Source organism: Rattus rattus, chromosome 13, assembly GCF_011064425.1.
Source record: "Rattus rattus isolate New Zealand chromosome 13, Rrattus_CSIRO_v1, whole genome shotgun sequence".
Classification (NCBI taxonomy): domain Eukaryota; kingdom Metazoa; phylum Chordata; class Mammalia; order Rodentia; family Muridae; genus Rattus; species Rattus rattus.
The window spans coordinates 39606911-39630078 of record NC_046166.1 but is presented as its reverse complement, the minus strand read 5'-3'; the positions used below and the strand labels follow the sequence as shown (position 1 = coordinate 39630078).

The 23168-nt window shown below is 42.6% G+C and overlaps 1 protein-coding gene across 1 annotated transcript in view; it reads right to left on the bottom strand.

Moving 5' to 3' along the window:
• The window catches only part of Tenm3 (teneurin transmembrane protein 3), a 603629-nt gene that overhangs the window by 162381 nt on the left and 418080 nt on the right, over window positions 1-23168 (bottom strand). The window contains exon 4 of the mRNA XM_032919375.1: window positions 17783-18020. Coding sequence (XP_032775266.1) covers window positions 17783-18020 — 238 coding nt within the window. The remainder of the gene's footprint in view (window positions 1-17782; window positions 18021-23168) is intronic.

Below are 23168 nucleotides of genomic sequence, written 5' to 3'. Positions count from 1 at the left end.
TTCTGTTCTAAGGCGTATTTGCAAGTTTTACTAAGGACACAAAGACACCTGGAAAGATATTTCTAGTGTATTGTACATTGCTATATATCGTACATCTACTGTGCACTATAGGGAAAATGTCACTACTGCAAGGCTCTGTGGATGGTCTCCTCCTCTTCTCAGGGTCTTTGTTGGACAAAGAGGATGATTTACATCAAATTGTTTAACTAAAATGTCTCAGTGTCCTGCTCTTATTGACCACCGTAGGAGAATCTATACGAAGCTCCCAGGATATACATTGATTTCTATCTCTTCACACTGCATGCTCTGATTTTAGCAACATGCCAACGAGGCCGGCTACATTTAGCCAGATTCGAAATCTTTCCAATATCCGAAGTTTTTCATTTAAGAGGTAAGAAAAACTCAAGGTATAGGTTCCCTTTCCTTCCGGCAAAACATAATTCTCTGGATTTAAGAGGCTTATTAAAGGTCTCACAAGATTTCCTGAACATCAAACGCCTTTCCCAAAATGACATTTTCAGATCTAAAGCAAATGAATCCCATACTTGTGGATTAAATTTACCTGGAAATGTATGGGAGCTAAAATTAGCTACTGGGTTCAAAATAGTTTAACTCACTTGATGTCAAAACAATGGCAAAACAATTTTATAAAATTCATTTTATAAAACTTACAAAATCGATTAAAATATAGAACATCTCATTGTTACTAAGCTGTTCTCATTTTACCTACTGTTACTCAGTTACTTGTGGTCTTCAAGTCTCTATTAAGGTTTCCTGCAGAAGGTGGATCAGACTGAAATAGTTGTCAGCATGGATCTCAAATGAATCACACCTAAGAGGCCGTGTGATCTAGGACCTACGCATGCTGACCACTTAAAACCTGTTCCTCAGTCTTTAACATTTTGAGCATCAAGTTTCAAACGTTACACTACAACTCCAACAGTTAGCCGTCAGGAGTATGGTTAAACATGTTCACAGTTGATTGAATGCCGGAAATAAACAAACAAAACCAGTGCTTTATATAATGAAGAAATGCTAAATTCCTATAGAGGATAAATAAACAGAAACTAAAGGATGCAAGTTCATATAGAAAATCATTTGTTTTATGTGAGAGTGTATGTGTGTGCATGTGCAGACAGGTGCACATGTGTGGACATACCTGCATATACAGTCATGCGGAGGCAGAGGTCAACCATGGTGCCACGCCTTAGGGGTCATTCACCTTGTTTTATTTTATTTTTTATTGGATATTTTCTTTATTTCTTTTATTATATTTCAAATGTTACCCCCTTTCCCGGTCGGTTCCTTCTCTGGAAACTCCCCACCCCTTCCTCCATGAGGGTGTTCCTGCACCCACTCACCCATTCCCTCCCGCCTCCCCGCTGTGACATTCCCCTACACTGGGCCATCGAGGCTTCACAGGACCAAGGGCCTCTCCTCCCTTTGATGCCTGACAAAGACATCCTCTGTTCCATATGTGGCTGGAGTCATGGGTCACTCTATGTGTACTCTTTGGTTGGTGGTTTAGTCCCTGGGGCCCTCTCTGGGACCATGCTAGGCTGGCGGGCCAGCAATCCTCAGGAATGCGACTTTCTCAGCCTCATCAACATGGGGGTTATATACAAGCACTGCCACACCCACTTTTTCCCCAGGGATGTGAGGGACTGAACGCAGGTCCTCAGACATGTGTGGCAGGCACACTGCTCACTGAGTTTCTCACTAGCTCCAGGAAACAATCCATTCTCATTTGAAGCCATTTGTTTTTCTTACCTTTAAGGAACATATTCCTTACAGCTACCCAGAGATACCCAGTACAGTTACTTATGATGCCTAAATACTTAATAGTGGATTTGGAAATAAATCTATCACCGAAGGATGCTGGCCCCAAAACTCTGGACTCCCTGAAGTAAATAAAGGATCAAAGAGACAGCTGCGCACACGGCCCATCGACTCACGGTTGTCCACCATCGCAAAGGCACGCGATGTCTGTCCCTCACACAAAGGAACAGTGTGGCCAGGTAAATTAGAGTCAGGAATATGGGTCCAGCCTGTGAACTTCTGTAGTAAGGGTGAGGCCACCACGCAAAACACCATGCGCCAAGAGACCACTGAATCGCTTAACCTGGTGCCTTTCAAACAGCCTGCACAATTTTCTTGTGGGCTCCTTAAAACCTAAGTGGTGTGGGTACAAGTTCAAGGGCTGATGTAGACCCAGGGACCACACTGTGAGAATCAGCACAGCAGGTATTAATGGGTTGGTTTCTTAGCTTAAATTTACCTTTGACCTTCCTATCAAGTCTGTATTAACAGGAGTGAATCAATTCAAAAGACTGCAGCTTAGAAGGCCACAGCCCGTGATATACTCTAGTTAATTTACAACAAATGGGACTCAAGACTCAATTCATCAGACCTGGGCAAGCTTAAATATCTTTTACTCTTTTGTGTCATATTTTTCCTTCCTTCTTTCCTTCCTTCCTTCCTTCCTTCCTTCCTTCCTTCCTTCCTTCCTTCCTTCCTCCTTTCCTTCCTTTTTTTTTTTTTTAAACTTTCAATATCCTTAAATTTTTGTTCTATTTCACCTTTGGATCCATCTCTTAAGAATCTTGTCATAATTGGCTATATTTCTAATGTTATTGTTATAATTAACTATCTACCATGCTGTTGCACCTCGCTTTTCAACCTAATGGGGCACCTGATACATTCTGTTTTGTAGCATCTGTGTCTCCACACATCTCTGCAACATCTATCAGTGGGCTCATCTTCCTTCATAAGGCCTTCCTTTGTTGGATCTCCGTTCTTACATTGTCACTAGGATTTCTGAACCACGGAGAGACCCATGTAACAATTCCATTGAGACGTATAAATTTTCCATGATGTACTGAATGAGAAGATAATACTACTTCTCTTTATTAACCTTTTCGTTTGGAAAATTTTAAATGTTTTTCCCTCAAAAACTCTGTCGATTTGCTGGTGCTACTAAAATTTATTTAGTTTTTAACTACTAGATTCTTCTGGAAAGTTCAATTGCAAGGATTTAAACCTTCCATGTATGCCTCCACACAAGTAAACAGAGGGTCCTTGTTTCCATTTTAATTTCCGTTTTAAGAAGGGAATAGAAATATTTTCTTTTTCTGTAGCCCTGCCTTTTCCTAGCCTTTCTCCTTCTTTGAAACCTCTGAGAACAAAGAACTGGCCACCAAGGCCTTCTTCCTAGGGCTAGCCACCAAGGTAGCACTACAACGTCCTGGCAAAGGTCACAGCAGGGGTCTCCTCTGATCTATAAACCAATGCACCGAAAAATTCTGTCACTCAAGTTCAGAGGGAAGAGAATGCCAATGTAATTGAAAACGAAAAACCCAGAGTGAATTCTTACTATTACTGTTCAAGTCTTCTCTTTGATCCTTTAGAATTCCTCTTAAAACACGCTTTCCAGGGTGTAAGCAGGAGACACAGCCGCAGCAAAGCGCTTAACTACTAAGGGGAGAGTTAGAAGTGCACAGAGGACTAGTTTTAAACCAAGTTTCTCCACCAGCAGTGCGGCAGCAGGGGCAGTATTTGATGCGAGCTCTAACTAAAACTACAAATTAGCAGATGGGACCTCAAAACCGAAGGACCAGTCTTGATAAACCGAGAAGACATGGGACAGCTTGGGAACAACCAAGATGCTTAGTGTGTTGTTAACTGAAGGAGACTCCAGACCTCTGTTTGCACCCTGACCATTCACTATGTTCACTGGAAAAACGGATGGTTCTAAAAAAGATCAGTGCATGAGCAGAACCACGCGGATGTTCCAAGAACTGGCTCGCTCGAGATGGGTTATGTTGCTGCTAATATAAAGGTTATACTGTAACAAATTTAATTATGAAACTTTTATAGTTAGTGATACACTATGCAATTGTGAAATGGAGACATCTAGATCCTAAGCCTTTTATTAGTACAGAAAGCTAATTTTGTTACAAACTTTAAATAAAAATATTTTAAATGAGAAAATTAAGCATCTCCCAAGGAGTCAGTCAATATAAGGATGTAAATTCTCTATTTTGACATTAAAAGAACATATATGTAATGATTCTAACTGTGATATGCTATGTGAGTGGAACAGATAAACGACCCCTGCATGCTGAGAGCACTTTGGGATCTCAAATCTATTACTCTTCCGAATTGACGTGTTATTATCTTTGGACATCTTTCACACTAGGAGGTGATCCCAGCAAGAAAAATGTCTGAAATGAAACCTTGTGAGCAAGATAGTTTCGTTACTGCTTCCCGAATTAATATGACTTATTAGCGAGCGTACCCAAAATGGTTTAAATAAAAAGCTCTGGGTATTTTAGATAAAAATATTAGCAACTGCCTTCACACCAATTATATATTAATTATATATATTAAACATATAGCTATGCCGACTATGAGCACATATTTACGGTGAACACAGCATGATGTGCTGGCCAAAACTCTGCAAACAATGAGGGATAATTATAGCTCATGGGAAGGTAACTGGGGAAAATACTAGGAAATGTTTTAGCACCTCGACCAGCTCTCATTCTCCCATGTAAGCAGAGCTACCTACAATTACACTTAAACGTAATCATGGCTGTATAAAATGTATGGGGATTTACCCAGTAAGGAGGCCTACGTCTAGAATCACAGGACTTGAGAGACTGAGGCAGAAGAAGTCAGTGGGAAGCAAGCCTGGACTACATAAAGAAACCTGTCCCAAACAAAACCAAAAATAAAAAGCAACCAAAAAACTCAAACAAACTAACAAACAAACGCCCCTAAATAAAACAAACCATCTGTCACTATCCTACGACACGCGGCAGTTGTCAGTCATTGTGGTTAGATAGGCTGAGGTCAAGTGTGAGAACGTTACAAACTTCGTTTGGAAGTGGTAAGAAGTTATTGTCACACCATGATTACTAAGGCTCAAACATGATCAGTGTCTGCTTCCCAGTTCAGTCGTTTTAATAGCATCCTCATGGCTGTAAGCACACGGATCTATGGTGTAGGTATCCTTAGTCTCTCAACCCCTTCTGCTGAGGGATGGTTACCGTGTGCCCAGTGGGGTCAAATGAAAGTAAAGAAGAGCATCTTAAAACATACCATGTACTATTTGGAAAGGACTTTATTTGTGATTAATTAATTTAATTATCGATAGTCATCTATCGATAACGGTAGGTAGTCATCTACCGATAAACAGAAAGTTCTTTCCGTGCATTTGAAAAGGAAGTAGAGGGCAGATGAAGAGGAGGATTTCAGTTACAGATGTAAGGCTTTTGAAGGGTAAGAGACATTTTGGAATGCAAGATATGCTGAGGGTATGAACCAAAGCAATCTGTGAGAGAGAACTATGACACAACAACAGACAACAGACAGTTCAAGGACTGGAAGCAAGGCCTATTTCACACCTGGCTGGCTCCGAGCCTCCATGACACGTGATCAGATTTAAACGTCACAAAATCCCAACTATGGGAATTATAATGTCTACTTAATTCAGATGTGAACGGAGGCAAAAACGAGGGTGTCCCCCTCACACCCCTAACAAGGACTGAGCCATCTCTCTGGCCCTTTTTATATTTATTTATGTGAGACTTAATTTTTTTAAGTTTTTATTTATTTGTTTCTGGTTTCTCATATGTATGCTTTGCATACTGGCTCTGAGCACCTTACCTCCCGGGTCCCCGTCTCCCCCTGCCACACGTCTTCAGTTAGCAAGGCCCTAATGTCTAACAGGCATCATGAGCGGTTAGCAGAAGGGGAGGGGCTGCGATGCCCTCACCTTTTAGTAACAGTGCTTTGTGAGTGCTTCATTAAGCACATGATTCTTCAAAATCTTTGGGGGGTGGGTTGGGGGGTGATCTTGGAAATTGCTTTTAGCCATATACTGGCCAGTCATTTGTCTATGGCAAATTATCTATAGTTAGAAACCTTCAAAGTGAGATGAATTTACAAAGGAGACAAGGGTTCCCATTTTCTGACCATACCATGTTGACAATCATTGTCATTAACATGTCACTAAAAGTACACACACACAGACACACACAGACACACACATACAGACATACATACAGACACAGAGACACACACAGATACACATACACAGACAGAGACACACACAGAGATACACACACACACACACACACAAAGAGGGAGGGAGGAAGGGGGAGAGAGAGAGAGAGAGAGAGAGAGAGAGAGAGAGAGAGAGAGAGAGAGAGAAAAAAATTTTTGTTCAAGCTGTAGACACAGCAGTCTTCACTGGCCCAGAACCTGCTATGTAGAACACACTGCCCTTCAATTTAAGGAGATCCTGCCTCACAAGTGTTGTGATTAAAGATGTGTGCTGCCACACCTGACAAGAACATTTTTTTTTAATAAAATGAATGTTTATCTGCTCAAGAACGCCTAGACAGCACAACTTCTACCAAGAGAATCTTAGCCAGGCCTGTGGTGCAGACCCGCAATGCCAGCAATTATAGAAGCTAGGGCAGAAGGACCACAAGTTCAAGGCTTATGTGTCAGGATGCTGTGAGTCCAAAGCCAGCCTGGGCGATTTGAAGGGTGCCTGTCCCCAGATGAGCAGGAAAAGGTCACTCAGGATGCAGCTCAATGGGCGGGTACGTGCCAGGCAAGGCCTTGGCACCCATCCCCTGAACCAGACTGAAACAATCTACCCGGAAACCTTTCAATTTGGAGAGAATGATGGAAGTGCTTCGCTGGGAACATCCCAACCAATGCATGATTCTGTTGCCCAGACCGTGTACTGATATGCTGCTGTAAGAATCTCCACATTTCCTAGAGTGCTCAGGAGTTTCCGCAAACACAGTGGGTTACAAGGTCAGGTAAAACAAAATAACCTAGATTAATTCCCATTTGAAATTTTGTTCTGAAATGTCACTCATTCTTTCCAAAAGCGGTCAGGGAGATGGGGAGACAGCTCAGACAGTAAACTGCATGTTGGGCAAACACGGGGACCTGCTGAGTTGGGATTCCCAGCACCACCTACAAGGACAGGTATGGTGGCGTGTGTGGGTGGTGTCAGTGCTGAGGAGATGAGGAGGGTTCACTGACCAGTGCGTTCCAGCGTCACAGAGAGACCCTGTCTTTGTCTCAAAACATAAGACACTGACAGAAAAAGATACTTGACTTGACCTCTGGCCTTCACATGTACAGGAACACACATGTGCACTATGTGTACTTATAGGTGTATACCCAACATACCCATGGAGCAGTCACGATATCTCCAGGTCTTCAGTAGCAAACCACTTTTCAATATTTCACTGTGAAAAACTCACTGATGATGATGACAATGAAAACAACAGTATTGCAGAATGAAGGAATGAATGCGAAATTTAGGCTTTATTTCCTGATCTACTGTGGTCACATAGCTCACGTAACGGCCTCCTCATATTACTGTAGCCTTTCTGTAAAACAAAAACCCATGTTTGAAAATGGCCTCATTCTGTGAAGTCACTCCAGTTTAGTTGAGATTTCAGTGACCACTATCCAATTGTTCAAAAAAATTGTCAGCAAGATCCTTGCTGGTCATGGTCATGACTTTATTTGTTCTTTACTGCCTTGGCAGTGGCTGTTTTCCTTTGAAAATGCTCAATTGATCGTTTTAAACACATGGGAGGAGAAAGGACCTAAGGAAAGCAAAAGAACGCAAGGGTCGTGGACATTGCGTGGGACATTTCAGTGCCACTTTACAAAGCTTGCGAAGAGGCATGGCCAATCCTAGTTGATGGGAAAGAGAGAGATGAGCCACACTGAGTACCAAGGCCGAGGTGATGTGGTTCATCGGATGTCGAGATGCTAATCCAGATCTGTCTCAAAGCCGAGACTTCGCTCCACACACCCTGACCAGAAAGCGGCAATAATGCATTACTCGGGATGCGGCTGAGACGGGAGGTCTTTGAGTCCTATCATGTTAAGTGGTTCTCGTGTGAGCTGAGATGACACAAAATCACAACCAGGGTCACATCAGAATCAGAAGGTTATCAGACGGAATTGATGGGGGCGTGCCCAAGGCTCTCGTTCTATGGGCCGAGAAGAAAGGGGTCTCAGAATGGTGTAGCGGAAAGCAGGCTGTTCCTCAGGCTCCAGTTTAGAGGAGAAAGATACACTGAGGCAAAAGCAAACCACAGGAGAGCAGGAAGGACACACAGACATACACGGCAGGGCAACTACTGAGTGGGGACGAAACCAGAGGATGAAATTCTGAGGAAAACACCGTGGTAAAATCGAAGGAACATGAACTATAGGGAAAGGTTCTGTATAAAATCGTGCAGCAACAGTTAAGTGGAGATCAACTACGCATCCATGGGAAATACCTAAATGCACACACACGCTGCTTCACACAGAGAGGACAGAGGCAGAGGAATTCCACAGACAATGTTAGGAAGGTGAAAGGTTGAAGACAGGAGACCTCACGAGGCTGTTGCTAAGGAGGAAGCATTTGAGGACAAGGTCATCTTCAGAACAGGGCACGGTTCAGTCCCAGTCACCAGCTACGACCAAGAAAAGGGCTTTGATGACCTTTTCCTTTGATCATGCTCACAGGAGTGACTAGAAATGTGTCAGAAGTTGTTAAGAATGTGTTTCCCTAGAGAGCATGGAAATTAGTTATCACATATGAATATTTTATAAAAATTACTGGCTATCTAGAATCAAATATTATCTGAATATACAATATTACAATGTGGAAATTACCCCAGAAATAAATTAAACCCATAATAAATGCTCACATGTGTATAAGCATATATATAATATATATTTTATAAAAATGTATATATTTAAATATAAAATATAAAAAGAATGTATATTTTCTTTGTATCTTAATGTGTCACTAAAGAGAACACAACAACAACAACAACAACAACAACAACAACAACAACAACAACAAAAAACCCAAACAACCAACCAAAAGACAAAACCAAAACTAGTTCCCTGCAATTACTGTAACTAACAATACCACTTGGTTGTACCGTGGCTTCATCAGGCAAAAGCACTCCGAAAGCTTCTCACGTCTTAAATGAATCTCACAACTGTGTTCTAACTTCTAAATGATGTGGAGACAACTGTCGGTTGTTTCCCCTCTCTTCCCTGCTTCTATGAGGGTGCTCCCCTTCCCACCCACTCCCTCCCGCCTCCCCGCCCTGGCATCCCCTACACTGGGGTATGGAGCCTTCCCAGTACCAAGGGCCCTTCCTCCCATGGATGCCCTACAAGGCCATCCTCTGCTACATATGCGGCTGGAGACATCACTCCATGTGTGCTTTTTGGTTCATGGTTTAGTACCTGGGGAATCTGGGGGGACTGGTTGGCTGGTATTGTTGTATGAAGATTATTTTCTTAAGTACAAAATTAAGACACTTGGGGTTCCTGTCTAAAACAAATACACATTTTTCTTGAGCAATGACAAGAGAAGAACCAAGAGAGTTTATGCTGCTAAAATTAATCATGGTTTAATTTTATGCTTGGCCTACCTCACATATATAGTGAGACATGAATATCCCAGGTAAGACAAATAACATTTCTCACCTTCTGGGAAAACAAAAGAAATACTTTGTTACATATTAACTTTGTTCAATTGTTAACTAATCAGGGGTCCTTATCCATTTTGTTCAATTGTTAACCAATTAGGGGGTCCTTATCCTATGTCCACGCTTGCTACTGTCGTTTGGTCATTACCTAAAAACCAAGAAAATTCATGTGCTGAGAGCTTGATTTATATTATATCCCCTAAACAATATTACTTTGAGTATACATTATTAGTCTGTTGAAAACTGTCCTCAGAGACCCCTTTGTTGCAGGCTGCCACCATTCTTTTGGTTTCCTACAAGAACTAGCTCTCACTGCTGAAGAGGTCACACACGGTGACTGTAAGCAACTCAGAAATTAAGCTAGAACTGAGTCGCACGCTTCTTTCTGCTGGAAAACTTTCCCAAAGCCAAGAATGCTAGGCAAGCTGGTAGCGGAGAAAAGACACCAGTTGTCTAACCCTCCGATGACATGTTTGAGCTACGACACTACCCAGCTAGGCAAGGTGTGTACACTACAGCAATAATGGTATCACTGTCATGTGGGCAACCAAATACTCTGGACTTAAGACCTACAGGACAGGAGAGAATTCACATCCACAACAGTAAATAGAGTAAAAACAACAACAACAACAACAACAACAACAACAACCCCCCCCAAAAAACAAAACAAAAAACAAAAACAAAAAAAACCCAAAAAACAAAATACCCAGTTTAGCTAACTTGATGGGATATCTGATTCTTTGAAATATTTTTGTTTATACCTGTAAACAAATGTTTTTCTCTGCCTTGATCAGAGAAGTTTCTCTTATAATGAACAGCGGTAAGTGCAGAACTCATGGCTGGCTATTCAAGTTACTGAGAATAAGGGATAATTTCAAGTTCAGTCAAAAGTAGGACATTTCTATATCACCAATGTAGGCTCAAGGAAAACTGTAAAAGAGGTGGCAGGAAAAAAAATCTAAGAGCCAAAAGAGAGTTGAAGGGGTGTGAAATCCCATCCCGGGCACGAGACACAGCCTATTAACTCAGCAGCTGCGGAGGCTTGAGCTGGGTCTGCATAAACTGTCAGTCTGTCAAGAGGCAGCCACGGATAGGAGAGAAGCTCACTGGTCCCTACCCCTCCCTAATGAACTACTGGCTACTGATGAGTTCTGGGAAAGGTAAAGTTCTTATCTTCAATTATGTTCTCAGTGGTGAGAGTCCAAGCCGTGATCACCCGGATGGCTCTGGTTAAGCTTCATGGATCACAAGCAAAACAAATGAAGACACGAAACATAAGAGTGATGCATGTAGGGATGAGGGGTGTGTGTGTGTGTGTGTGTGTGTGTGTGTGTGTGTGTGTGTCTGTCTATCTGTCTGTGTCTGTGTGAGAGTGTGTGTGTGTCGGTGTGTATGTGTGTGTGTATGTGTGTCTGTGTGTCTCTGTGTGTGTGTATATGTGTGTCTGTGTGTCTCTGTGTGTGTGTATGTGTATGTCTGTGTGTGTCTGTGTGAGAGTGTGTGTGTCAGTGTGTATGTGAGTGTGTATGTGTGTCTGTGTGTCTCTGTGTGTGTGTGTCTGTGTGTCTCTCTGTGTGTGTGAGTGTGTGTGTGACTGTGTATATGTGCGTGCGTGCGTGCGTGTGTATGTGTGTGTGTGTGTGATGGGGGGAATTCTCAAAATGCATCAATCTGATGGAGGAAACTGTCAACAAATCTAATTTAAAAATGGCACTAGGATTAAAGGCCAGGTCTGTGTGAATCAAAAGCATTCGTTCGCTCTTTCAATGATGCTGCACTGTGAGGTTTGTTTTTCTCTCGAATCCACTGCCTCTCAATACCGACTCACCAAACAACCTTCATCTATAGCTACTGCTAGTGGACAGTTGATCTTCGAATTTTGATTATTGGCGTGGTGCCTGCTTGTGACTTTGCTTTGTAACCACCTGTGAGTGAGATGTTCTGAGTGGACGCTTTATTTTGGTGTGAAAAAGAAATGTTTGGGAGACTCCAACCATTATACTCATAGACTCATAGACTCATTCTTTGAGTATATTCAGAACATGCATTTTGGGTTTTTTAAAATGTTTTTTGAATTTAAGTTTGCCTTCAACATAATACTTTCACTGAAATGACTCAATTTTAAGTTCTCTAATAAAGATTCAACTAATCTACTATATTTTCCTTTTCCTAGTGCTTGGGTCAGATCCTGGGGCTCTGCATGTACTAGGTGAGTGCTCCCCCACTGAACTACACCCCAACTGATGCATGCTCTGACTGCACTTGACGTTCTCGTGACGCTGGGAGGAAAAGACAAATAAACAAATATTTACACATGGCTTTGGGAACCCTGGACAATAGGGGCTTCTGTGTGAATGAATAAACAGATGATCGACGTTTATATAATTTGTGCAAATCAAACAGGAACTAGAGGCGTTCGAATTCTTAGTTACGACGGTGTCCAATCACAGGCTACCTTCGCATTTGCTCTCCCACACCCCTCATCCCAGGGCCGAGGCACGAGAGGCTTACAATTAACTTCATCCTTTGGGATGCAATTCTGCATGTTGGGGACAACAGAGGTTTATGTTGGAGAAATGTCCTCGTTTGGGTGAAGTGCGTGGTGAACACTGAGGTAACTCACCAAATTAGTTCGGTGTCACCTCCTTTCACAGAGACAAAGGAGTTTCAGTGGCACTGAGGATGCTGCAAGTCGCACCCAGCAGACTCCTGTGCTGCATCTCTCATTCATCACGTCCCCTTTCTCACGAATGCCTGCCTAGCCCGCCCCTCGATAGATCCTTTACTCTAGGTGACTGTAAAGGACCGTGCGGTATTACTCAGGGATGCAACCGACTTTTATTAATTATGTCATAATTTTAGAAAAGCTTGCTTTAAAGAAAACGATGTTGAGACCCTTTCTGGTTAAGATTTTCTTAGCCTAGAACCGGGTCTGATTTTAAAATGTGTGTTTGGTACCTTTGGCCTGTCTCTTACACCGCCTTTCTAGAGGGTGACATTCTCTTTCCCCACAGGAGTCCCTGGTATCCCTAAGCCACCTTCAGCAAAGGCGAGGCCTCTGCCAGTCAATTTAAGTTAATGGGCTACCTGTCCAGGCACAGTCTACTTGCAGCAATAGCTGTGACTACAGAGGGGTCTCCTCCTCACTGCCTAGCTAATGACAAGCCTCTCCTTCTCTCTCAGAAGGTGGATGTCCAACTTTTCAGGTGGAAACTCTTCCCTTGGCATCGTAAGGTCACGATGTGTGAGAGACTGCCCATAGTTTCTGCAGGCAAGGTTGACTCAAACCTGGTGTTTGTGTGATTGTCTTGCTTCTCCTTAGGACCATTTAAAAGTGTAGGAAAATGGCTTATGCTCTAAGATCAAGAATCGACAAATGGGATCTCATAAAACTGCAAAGCTTCTGTAAGGCAAAGGATACTGTGGTTAGGACAAAACGACAACCAACAGATTGGGAAAAGATCTTTACCAATCCTACAACAGATAGAGGGCTTATATCCAAAATATACAAAGAACTGAAGAAGTTAGACAGCAGGGAGGCAAATAACCCTATTAAAAAATGGGGTTCAGAGCTAAACAGAGAATTCACAGCTGAGGAATGCCGAATGGCTGAGAAACACCTAAAGAAATGTTCAACATCGTTAGTCATAAGGGAAATGCAAATCAAAACAACCCTGAGATTTCACCTCACACCAGTGAGAATGGCTAAGATCAAAAACTCAGGTGACAGCAAATGCTGGCGAGGATGTGGAGAAAGGGGAACACTCCTCCATTGTTGGTGGGGTTGCAGACTGCTACAACCATTCTGGAAATCAGTCTGGAGGTTCCTCAGAAAATTGGACATTGAACTGCCTGAGGATCCAGCTATACCTCTCCTGGGCATATACCCAAAAGATGCCCCAACATATAAAAAAAAGACACGTGCTCCACTATGTTCATCGTTTATTTATAATAGCCAGAAGCTGGAAAGAACCCAGATGCCCTTCAACAGAGGAATGGATACAGAAAATGTGGTACATCTACACAATGGAATATTACTCAGCTATCAAAAACAATGACTTTATGAAATTGTAGGCAAATGGTTGGAACTGGAAAATATCATCCTGAGTGAGCTAACCCAATCACAGAAAGACATACATGGTATGTACTCATTGATAAGTGGCTATTAGCCCAAATGCTTGAGTTACCCTAGATGCCTAGAACAAATGAAACTCAAGACGGATGATCAAAATGTGAGTGCAGATCGCTCATGAGAGACACAGCCAGAATACAGCAAATACAGAGGCGTATGCCAGCAGGAAACCACTGAACTGAGAACGGGACCCCTGTTGAAGGAATCAGAGAAAGAACTGGAAGAGCTTGAAGGAGCTCGTGACCCCATATGTACAGCAATGCCAACCAACCAGAGCTTCCAGGGACTAAGCCACTACCCAAAGACTATACATGGACTGACCCTGGACTCTGACCTCAGAGGGTTGCAATGAATATCCTAGTAAGAGCACCAGTGGAAGGGGAAGCCCTGGGTCCTGCTAAGACTGAACCCCTAGTGAACTAGACTGTTGGGAGAGGGGAGCAGCAAGGGGGGAGGGTTGGGAGGGGAACACCCATAAGGAAGGGGAGGGGGGGGATGTTTGCCCGAAACCGGGAAAGGAATAACATTCTAAATGTATATAAGAAATACTCAAGTTAATAATAAAAAAAAAAAAAAGTGTAGGAAAAAGAGCAGAAAGGATAATAGAGTGGGTAAACAATACTTCTACCTAAGCATTCTGTTTTTTAAAAATGCATAGCCATTGATCTTACATTAAAGAAGCCCAAGGCTTTCAATAGTCAAATTACAAATGCACTAATAAAGAGGTAATTTAATATGCAATTTCATGCATTAATAATTAGCTAAACAGTACTGAACTGCTAGATAAAAAGCTACAGGAAGATAACTAATGAACTACCAGCGCCCAAATAGACATCATAATAAAGTGAGACTTTAATAAATCATTTATTAAATGGTTGCAAATGAACTATTTTGTTAATATCTAACAGGTAACTGCTAAGCTACTTAATTCATAGAGAGAAACCAGGGGCTTGAAGACAATTGACTTTGTAATCACTGGGGATCAAGAATGGTCAATGAGTTCCTGCACTGGACCTTGAAGTGCTATTGCTGGTCTAGATGAAATCTTAGCGTTTCCTTGACTTCTGTGTACTCCTATTGCCGCTATGGCTCTGCACAGAAGTGAAGAACAATAGACTGGTTGTAGGCTATCAAGCTCCTACAAGTTAATGCTCCTGAGTGCAAGCAGGAAAGGCACTGAGAGGGTCACTGCTCAGTACTGTGTGTGGGGCCCGGCTGCTACAGATTAAGGCAATTGTGAACTTCTAAAGCTAATTCGGATCTCAGTGTGCCTCTCGCACATCTGAGCCTCACTGGAGGTTGCAAAAGGAGCAAAGCCAGTTACCATGTAGAAAAGTAAAGTGGGCGATAGTATTGATTGTCTCCAGAAATAGCCAATAATGAATTCATCAGAGAGAGAAAATACATACTTCTGTGGAAGCAAGAAATTGCCTAGTGAAAAAAAAATGCTTTCTAATAAATCAAAATTAAAGCTATACTGAACTATATTGGGCAGGGCAGGAAGTTCTTTATTCTTTCTGTGCTAATTCATATAAACTGTAAGGGTACAAATTGCTGAGCTTTTTCATGGACTATTTCAGGTAAATTTTACCAAATATTATCTACCTCTGCAGAGAAGAAAAGGCAAAAAGGTAAGGAGGAGAAAAATCTAGAACCATAACTGACTCTTACACTTTATAGCTTATAGCTGTTAAATGCTAGAAACACGATCGGTAAACAAGTGTGTGTGGAAGCTACGTAAGAGTCAAGGATGAATGACACACCAGATCTAAGGACAGCTGAAGGCAGTCTAAGTCGGGATGAAGTTATTAATAAAGCTGAAACTGAGCTTGAGAATCACACTCAATAGGGAACCTTAACTAAAAAAGAAAAAAAAATCAATGATAAATAAGACTGCTTCTTCACCTCGAGAATTCCAACCAAGTGAGACAATTAAGGAAACCACGGTAGCACCACCTCGGTGCAGTGTGAGCTTTCCACTTGGAGGCTTAGGGTTATTCGCAGAGTGCCTGCAAGTTGAAATATCATTTCTTTTGATTAGCAACACCGTAAGGGGTGAGCCTCAGTTAATAAGAACAACAATGCTACACTCCAGGTTAGGGCTTGTTAATAGGACACACAACTGCTAAAAGCATTACTCTTTCCACTTATTAGTGAGATAATATTAGCTGCACCCCCCCAATATCCATTCATGAAACTATGTAATCTCATTGATGACTCGTTAATGGTACCAAAGTGGGGGGAAAAAAAAACCCTGGTAGCTGCTTCCCTTGGGAATGATTTTATACACGGACAGGATGGATCGTCTTCTAACTGGCTATTTTGCTTGTGAAATTCAGTTCACTCAAAATTATTACATGACGGGGAATATCAAGGACGTACCTTATCTTTCTCAAACTTATTTTAAGTCTCGTCACCGTAACACATGACTTAAGGATTACCGCCTCATTGACAGCTTGTGAATCTTCTGTGTTAGACAACATCACGAAAATTAAACACGTTTCTGATGGCTGAACTCAACGTAACTCATAAATCTTTGTCAGGACAATTATTGTCAACTACAGTGCAAATTATCCATATTCAATTTGATGACTCAACTGGAAAATTACTTTTTTCCTAATAAAATTTACAAAATGACAATAGTGAATCAGTGCTGATTAGTTGCTCAGTGGGTACTAATTAATTACGCCAGGTAGATTTAGGTCCGTGCTAATAACCTTGGGAGAAAAGAAAATCCAATATACATGGTTCTTTGTCTTGGGAGAAGAAATGCTTCTGTTTCCTTACTTCTCTTTCTATTTCTTTTCCTAATTCTTCCCAGAAGAGAAATACAAAATAAACAATAAAACTCAACTCTTAGCTGGCGGTGCAGATAAAAACTAAGAGTTCCTTGTAACCTTGTCAAGGTCAACAGTGAAAGAAAAGGCGGAATGATTCTTACTGTTTGTAACTAACGGTGAGAACCTTCTGCTAGCTCATCCTTGGGGCAGACTTGGTGTAGATCACACACCCGATGGTGAGAAGCAACATTGGCTCCTGTATCTAGCAACTCATTTACATGCTGACGGTAGTCATGGGCTCTGTGTTTGGCATGGGGGGCAAGAGGGCATTCTCTGGGTCCAGAGCTCACTATTTTTGAGCTTTTATATGGTGATACGGCATTTCCTCTGAGCCTACTAAAAAGCTATTGGATCACAGAAATAAATGGCGGGCACAGTAGACGATGCTCACTGCCAGGCTGACCGGAAAAGACAAGGAAAAGCCTAACACTTTGTTCACACAACACACAACAAAAAGGAGTCAGAGGCTGGCCCAGTGCTGGCCACAGAAAAAAGCTGGGGAGAGGTAGGGTTCCAGATAACCACTTGTCTGATTACAACCTGAGAACAGAATTTTTAGGGGTACAGATTCTGCTTCCCGTAAGGGAAGTATTTCCCAAGAGAACTAAAAACGTGTATACGGCATCTTTAACCAGAAGCTCATTGGTCACGGGCTCTGGATCTTGGGGAAAAGGGCATTTCTTCAAGGGTCCTACAGACCTTTCTTTGAGTATCTTTGAAAATAACTCAGGAATGAGCCTGTTCCCCCTCCCATTGCAAGGAAGTAAAGTTTTTTTTTAACATGAGGTCATCTGACTTATTCTTAAGTCTTGTCCTTGGTGAGGGGGCACTATGAGTTTATGAACCATGGGTCACATCTAGGTAGAGGAAGTCTAGAACCAGTCAGCTGTCCACTTGATCACTAAGACAGGGTGCAGGGGACCGACAGCCATTGTTTTTAACCCCTTCCATTCCCCACCTGCCCGACCAGTGAGGGTGTGGGAGAAAATGGCAGTTGAGAATTGTTTCACCGAGGTGACAGTCTCACCTCTTCCAAGGAGTGAAATGTGTGAAAAAGATGAGAGAGTTCACTGATTCAGTGTCTAAGGAATTCCCAACAATCTGGAACTGATCTTAAAAAAGGCAAAACACCAGAGGAGAAGATTATGATACATTTCTGTTAGTTAGTGAGAAAAGCGTTGGTGCCCCGTTGACAATCACACACCCTGCTTGTGCACCGAGCGGTCTCAGCGATCAAATGCTGTGAGGGCTTCGAGAGGAGGCGTTACCTGCTTTCCAGTGGTACATTACTGCCAAGGACCCAGCTGTCCTGCAGCTGGACGGACTCGGGTGTGGTTTGCAGCTCGGCGGGCAAAGCAGCCGGCGGGGCCGGACTCTGGTTCCTTCTATTGGTCAGGGAGTTTCTATTGAGGGAGGTGACGGACGGGTGATGTTGTGCAGGGTGCTGCTTATGGGAGGGTGGCAAAGGCTGCAGGGTAGGTTGCCCTTGGTTGTTTGCAGGTTGCTCTGCGGAAGAAGAGAAACAAAGGGAAGCTCGTTAAAACATTTCTGTGTGCACGTATGTGCGCGCACGCACCGCCACCCTTCTTGCAGAGCTGCTGCAGATAAATTAGAATCAAAAACTGCGCAGGAACCTACAACCTTACACATTTGCATATTATTCTATTAAGGGATTGCTCAGTGACATTCTCAAAGACCAAGTTTACCCTTGATACGCAAAGTTCTAATTAATATACAACAGATGGCAAAATTGCTTTTGGTTTTAATTTGTTTCCGTTTTTTTTTTTTCATCTGGCTTTATTAACACCTACAGAAAACATCAACTGACAGCTTCCCTAATGTGCCTTTAGATTTCGGCATTTTTTTTTTTTTTTTAACAAACCGAGCCTGAAATTAAATGGGTGATTTTGGTAGAACATGGAGGTTTTTGAAATGCATATAATCCCTGTAATTATTTAATGGAGGTTTTTTAAGCTTTATTTAACAGCAATAAATTATTACAAGCTAGGTGTAGACTGCTGTAGTTTAGTGTGTCTCAAGCAAGTCCACTCATAGATGGTAGGCGTTCTGCAGCAGAAGGTCGCTCTGTGAAGCACATGTTGTTTCGTGGATACTTAACGCACTGAATCACATCTGATTACAACGTCAGAAGCCTCATCTACTTAATGACCGTTACGTCCATTAGAACACACAGAACAGATTCTCCAATTTCGAGGGATGCGGCAGAACCACAGTTTTTGGAACGGAGTCGTAGGTGACCAGAGCGACTCCCGCCATTAGATTGGTGGCACGAATGTTTTGTTCCAAACCAGGATCATAAGGGGTTCAATGATTTCAAAATAGGAGCACAACATTGCACTGTAACCGGGGGGAAATTCTCCAGAGCTGGTAAATCGTCTGTTACATATCGCAAATCATTGTAACATCTAAGATCTACTCTGTGTGACTCAGCTCTGCATGTGTTGACTGAATTGACAAATACAGTGTTGTATCCAAAAGATGATTCCTTCGTTTAATGTCAAACGCCTATAAGATGCCTATTTTTTTATTAAGTATAGTTCAAAATGCAACACAATTTTAAAGTGTCTTATTAAATCACGCTATTAATATAGATACCTATATTAAGGGAGAATAGCAAATGGAATGATGGTCTTTCATAGACTGTGAAGTCCAGCAGTGATTACTAAAGTAAATAATATAGTCACTTGCTGTAATTCCAGTTGCATAAAATGAATACATGATGTATAATAGGGTGATTATCTTATCAAACCTCTTTAGCAGATAAGCAATGAAAACAGCCTCTCCCACAGCATGTAACATCAGGGGTTATTATGTTTTTCTAACGGTGTGTAATAGTTCCTATCATGTAACTTATTGACCAACAATCTCTTCTTCTTGAAATCAAAAGAATAGCTAATACCTGAATATATGAAAACAGCAGAATCCCTTGCACCAACTCGAGCTCTGAAGATCCCCACCCTAGAAACCTGGAAAAAAACCTTCCCTGACTCTACGCCTTGTGAAAAGGACACATGAAGGTCTAAGTCTCACTTCAAATGTGATGAACTTCCGAAGGACTAGCAGGACTAAAATGGTACCGAGTTGAAGCTCGCTCACGACACAAAGCATTAACAGTTTAAACCCCATGCAGGAGTCATTATTCAGGCCTCGTGTAATTAATTAGAGCTGTCTTCCCCAGCACCAGCACCCATGATGGGATTCGCCACAGAGAGCTGTGAGGCACCTTTAGAACGCTGCTCAGGGTGTAACCTGGCATTCGGGAGCTGTGAGGGCAGGGGATGGAGACCGAGAGAGGCAGAACTACCTCAGGCAAAGGTGGTGAGACTTTGCCCGGCTGGCATGAGGGATCCACGCCCTTTAGCTTAGTACCATCCAAGAATTGCACTGCCCTTCCTACACGTTTCATAACAGAAGCTACTTCAGTGTCTGAGGGAAACTGAAGCATCTAAAGGATGGGAATATCAGAGCTAATCCTTTGTGAGGAGTCACGATGGAGCCCTGTGATGTATGGCCTCAGGACAGTTCTACTAAAAACCTACTCGGTTGTCCCTTAATCCTACATTTGGCCATTCATTCCACACACATATAAATACACTGCGTGTTACAGGGATGTACGGGGTGGGTGCCAAATGAACTCATTGTACAAATGGTGAAATAGAATGTAAAGACTAAAGATTGCTATCAAACGCTAACTAAACTTAAGCTCCCTGACACGCATTTGAATATGCTAGTTCAGGATTCTGTGTAAAACAAATCAAAACATAAACAAACCACTTTGGAAAACTCCCATTTAAGGTCTCCGAAATGCTGCTGGGCATTTTCCTGGGCTCGGTGGTTCGATTTATAAGCACTGAATAACGACTTCAACAGGCATCATGGGAAACACCAGTACTTCCTGTGGCCTATTCAGCTACTTCAGCAATACAGCAACAGTGTTGGGCTCCCTTTTCATCTGGCTACACTGTCAAGAGATCTACCAGGCAAGCAGGTCCAGAAGCTGAAGGCCCTGACCTCTACAAACTGCGAAGGAAGAGTCTGAGTGGGGTAGCCAAGTTTAAATTCTACACCACGTCATGGACAGATGCAATAACCACAGACGTGGAATTCACAGCGGCTCTCAAGATTTGGGCACTGGGACACAGCTGGAGTGTGTGTTTATCTCCACCAATCTCCGAGCTACGGGGTAAGTGCATAAATCTTATCAAAACGAGATAAGGCTAAACACAGCTAGAGAGCACGACAGAAGAAAAGAACAAAAGGAGAAACGATGAAGATAGATCTAGGGCCTAGGCAGCGCTCCACATTTTAAAGTGGCATAAAAATCTGGCTGTCAATATTCCAGCTTCCAACACAAAGAATGAATTCGATCAGTTATATGACCCGGAATATTTTTCAAAAGCAAAATATTTGCCTGAGACAAATATAAGTATGGCTCATACTGAGAACAGACAGATTTCTGGTTAGAGTCTGGACATAAAGAACCACTGACTATTCGGTGGCAACACTTAGGTCCATGGTTCAAAATGGACGTAAAGTAACGGAGAGCAGTGTCTCGACGTGGAGATGATTTCATGTGAGCATCTAACTCAGGTGGGCAGATCTTCAGGAGAACAATGCAGGCTGCAACGCAGCTTTTGGGTTTGAGCTAAGAGCAAACTTTACTCGGACTTACGAAAAGGGTTTGGATACAAGGATTTGGGAGTAGCACAGAGACACAGAGCTGAGGGTGCCACTGTGACTTTGAAAAATTCCGAATGGCTTCCTAGTGCCTATCAAAGCATAAGAACAACCTCAGTAGGAATGTGGTATTTGATCACAGGAAAACCCAAAACAGAACTGGAGATTCGGCTCAGCAGTTTAGTGTATGAACTTTCCTCTCCGAGGACCTGAGTTGAGTTCCCGGCACATGTGCTAGACAGCTCCCAGCTGCTAAGTGATCTGACCCCTCTAGCTTCATGGGTTCCTCAGCTCACATGCACCCAACATCACAACACACACACACACACACACACACACACACACACACACACACACACACACACACTTCTTTTTTTTTGGTTCGGTTTTTTGGAGCTGGGGACCGAACCAAGAGCCTTGTGCTTCCTAGGCAAGTGCTCTACCACTGAGCTAAATCCCCAAACCTCCCCCCCCACAATTTTAATATAAATACTTCTTTAAGAAGGAAAGACAGAGAGAAAGAAAGAAAGCCAGCCAGCCTACCTGCCCTGGGGTTAGAAAGATAGCTGAGCATTTCGGAGCACTGGCTGCTCTTCCAGATGACCCAAATTTGATTCCCAGCATCTTTACAGTGGCTCACAACCATTCCTAACTCCAGTTTCACAGGATGTAATACCCTTCCTGTCCTCTATGGACACCAAGCATGCACGTGGTACAAACATTCTTGCATCCAAAACAAATAAATTAAAATTAAAGACCAAGAAACCAACCAACCAACCAACTAACCAACCAACCAACTGACCAACTAATTAACTAACCAACCAACCAACCAACCAAACCAACCAACCAACCGACCCACCAACCAACCAACCCAACCAACCAATCAACCAACCAACCAACCAACCAACCAACCAACCAACCAACCAACCAACCAACCAACCAACCAACCAACCAACTAACCAACCAACCAACCAACCAAACCAACCAACCAACCAACCAAACCAACCAACCAACCAATCAATCAACCAACCAACCAACCAACTAACCAACTAAACAAACCAACCAACCAACCAACTAACCAACCAACCAAAACACCCCAAAAAACCAAAAAAGGTGACACCCAGCCTATATTTGGTAAGTTTTGCCCCAGGAATCCTCTTCCTGCATCTTCCTTCTGAGTTAGTCTTTTTTAATATGTTAAAATATTGTCCTTCCTTTTTCTATGTAAAAATACCACTTGCTTCAACCTCTAAGAAGGGAAACGCTCCCCACTTCCTAGGTGGAAGTCGTCTCTTATCTCACTCTGACTCTCTTTAGAACATTATCTGTTCTTTGTTCCTAGTTCCCTTTACTTCCTCCTCTGCACCACAGTTAATCCCGCAGGCCCTGTGACCTCTTAACTTCCTTTTTCTTTTTTTCTTCCTTCCTTCCTTCCTTCCTTTCTTTCTAAGATTTACTTATTTAATGTATCTAAGTAGCTGTCTTCAGATACATTAGAAGAGGGCATAAGATCATGGTTGTAAGCCACCATGTGGTTGCTGGGAATTGAACTCAGGACCTTTAGAAGATCAGTCAGTGCCCTTAACCGCTGAGCCATCTCTCCAGCCCCACCCCCCCCCTTTAACTTCTTTAATTCAACTCTGAGCTCATGCTAACCCCACAGAGCAGCACCTTGCTCAGCCCCACTCAGGCACACGGTTTCTTGTAGCACATAGGAGCAAATTATAGTGTTCCTAACTGGACAACGTACAGTGAGAGACCTTGGGACATTCAGTTCTAACTGAGTTGTCTCCATCAGAAGACAGTAAGATCCAGAGGGGATGGACAGATGACACAGGGTCTTTCAGACCCAATAGGACTAAGGGACACATGAACACACAGAGACGGTGGCAATACGCATACGGCCTGCATATGTTCAATAGAGGGGAGGTCACTGGGGCTGCCAGGAGGAAGTGG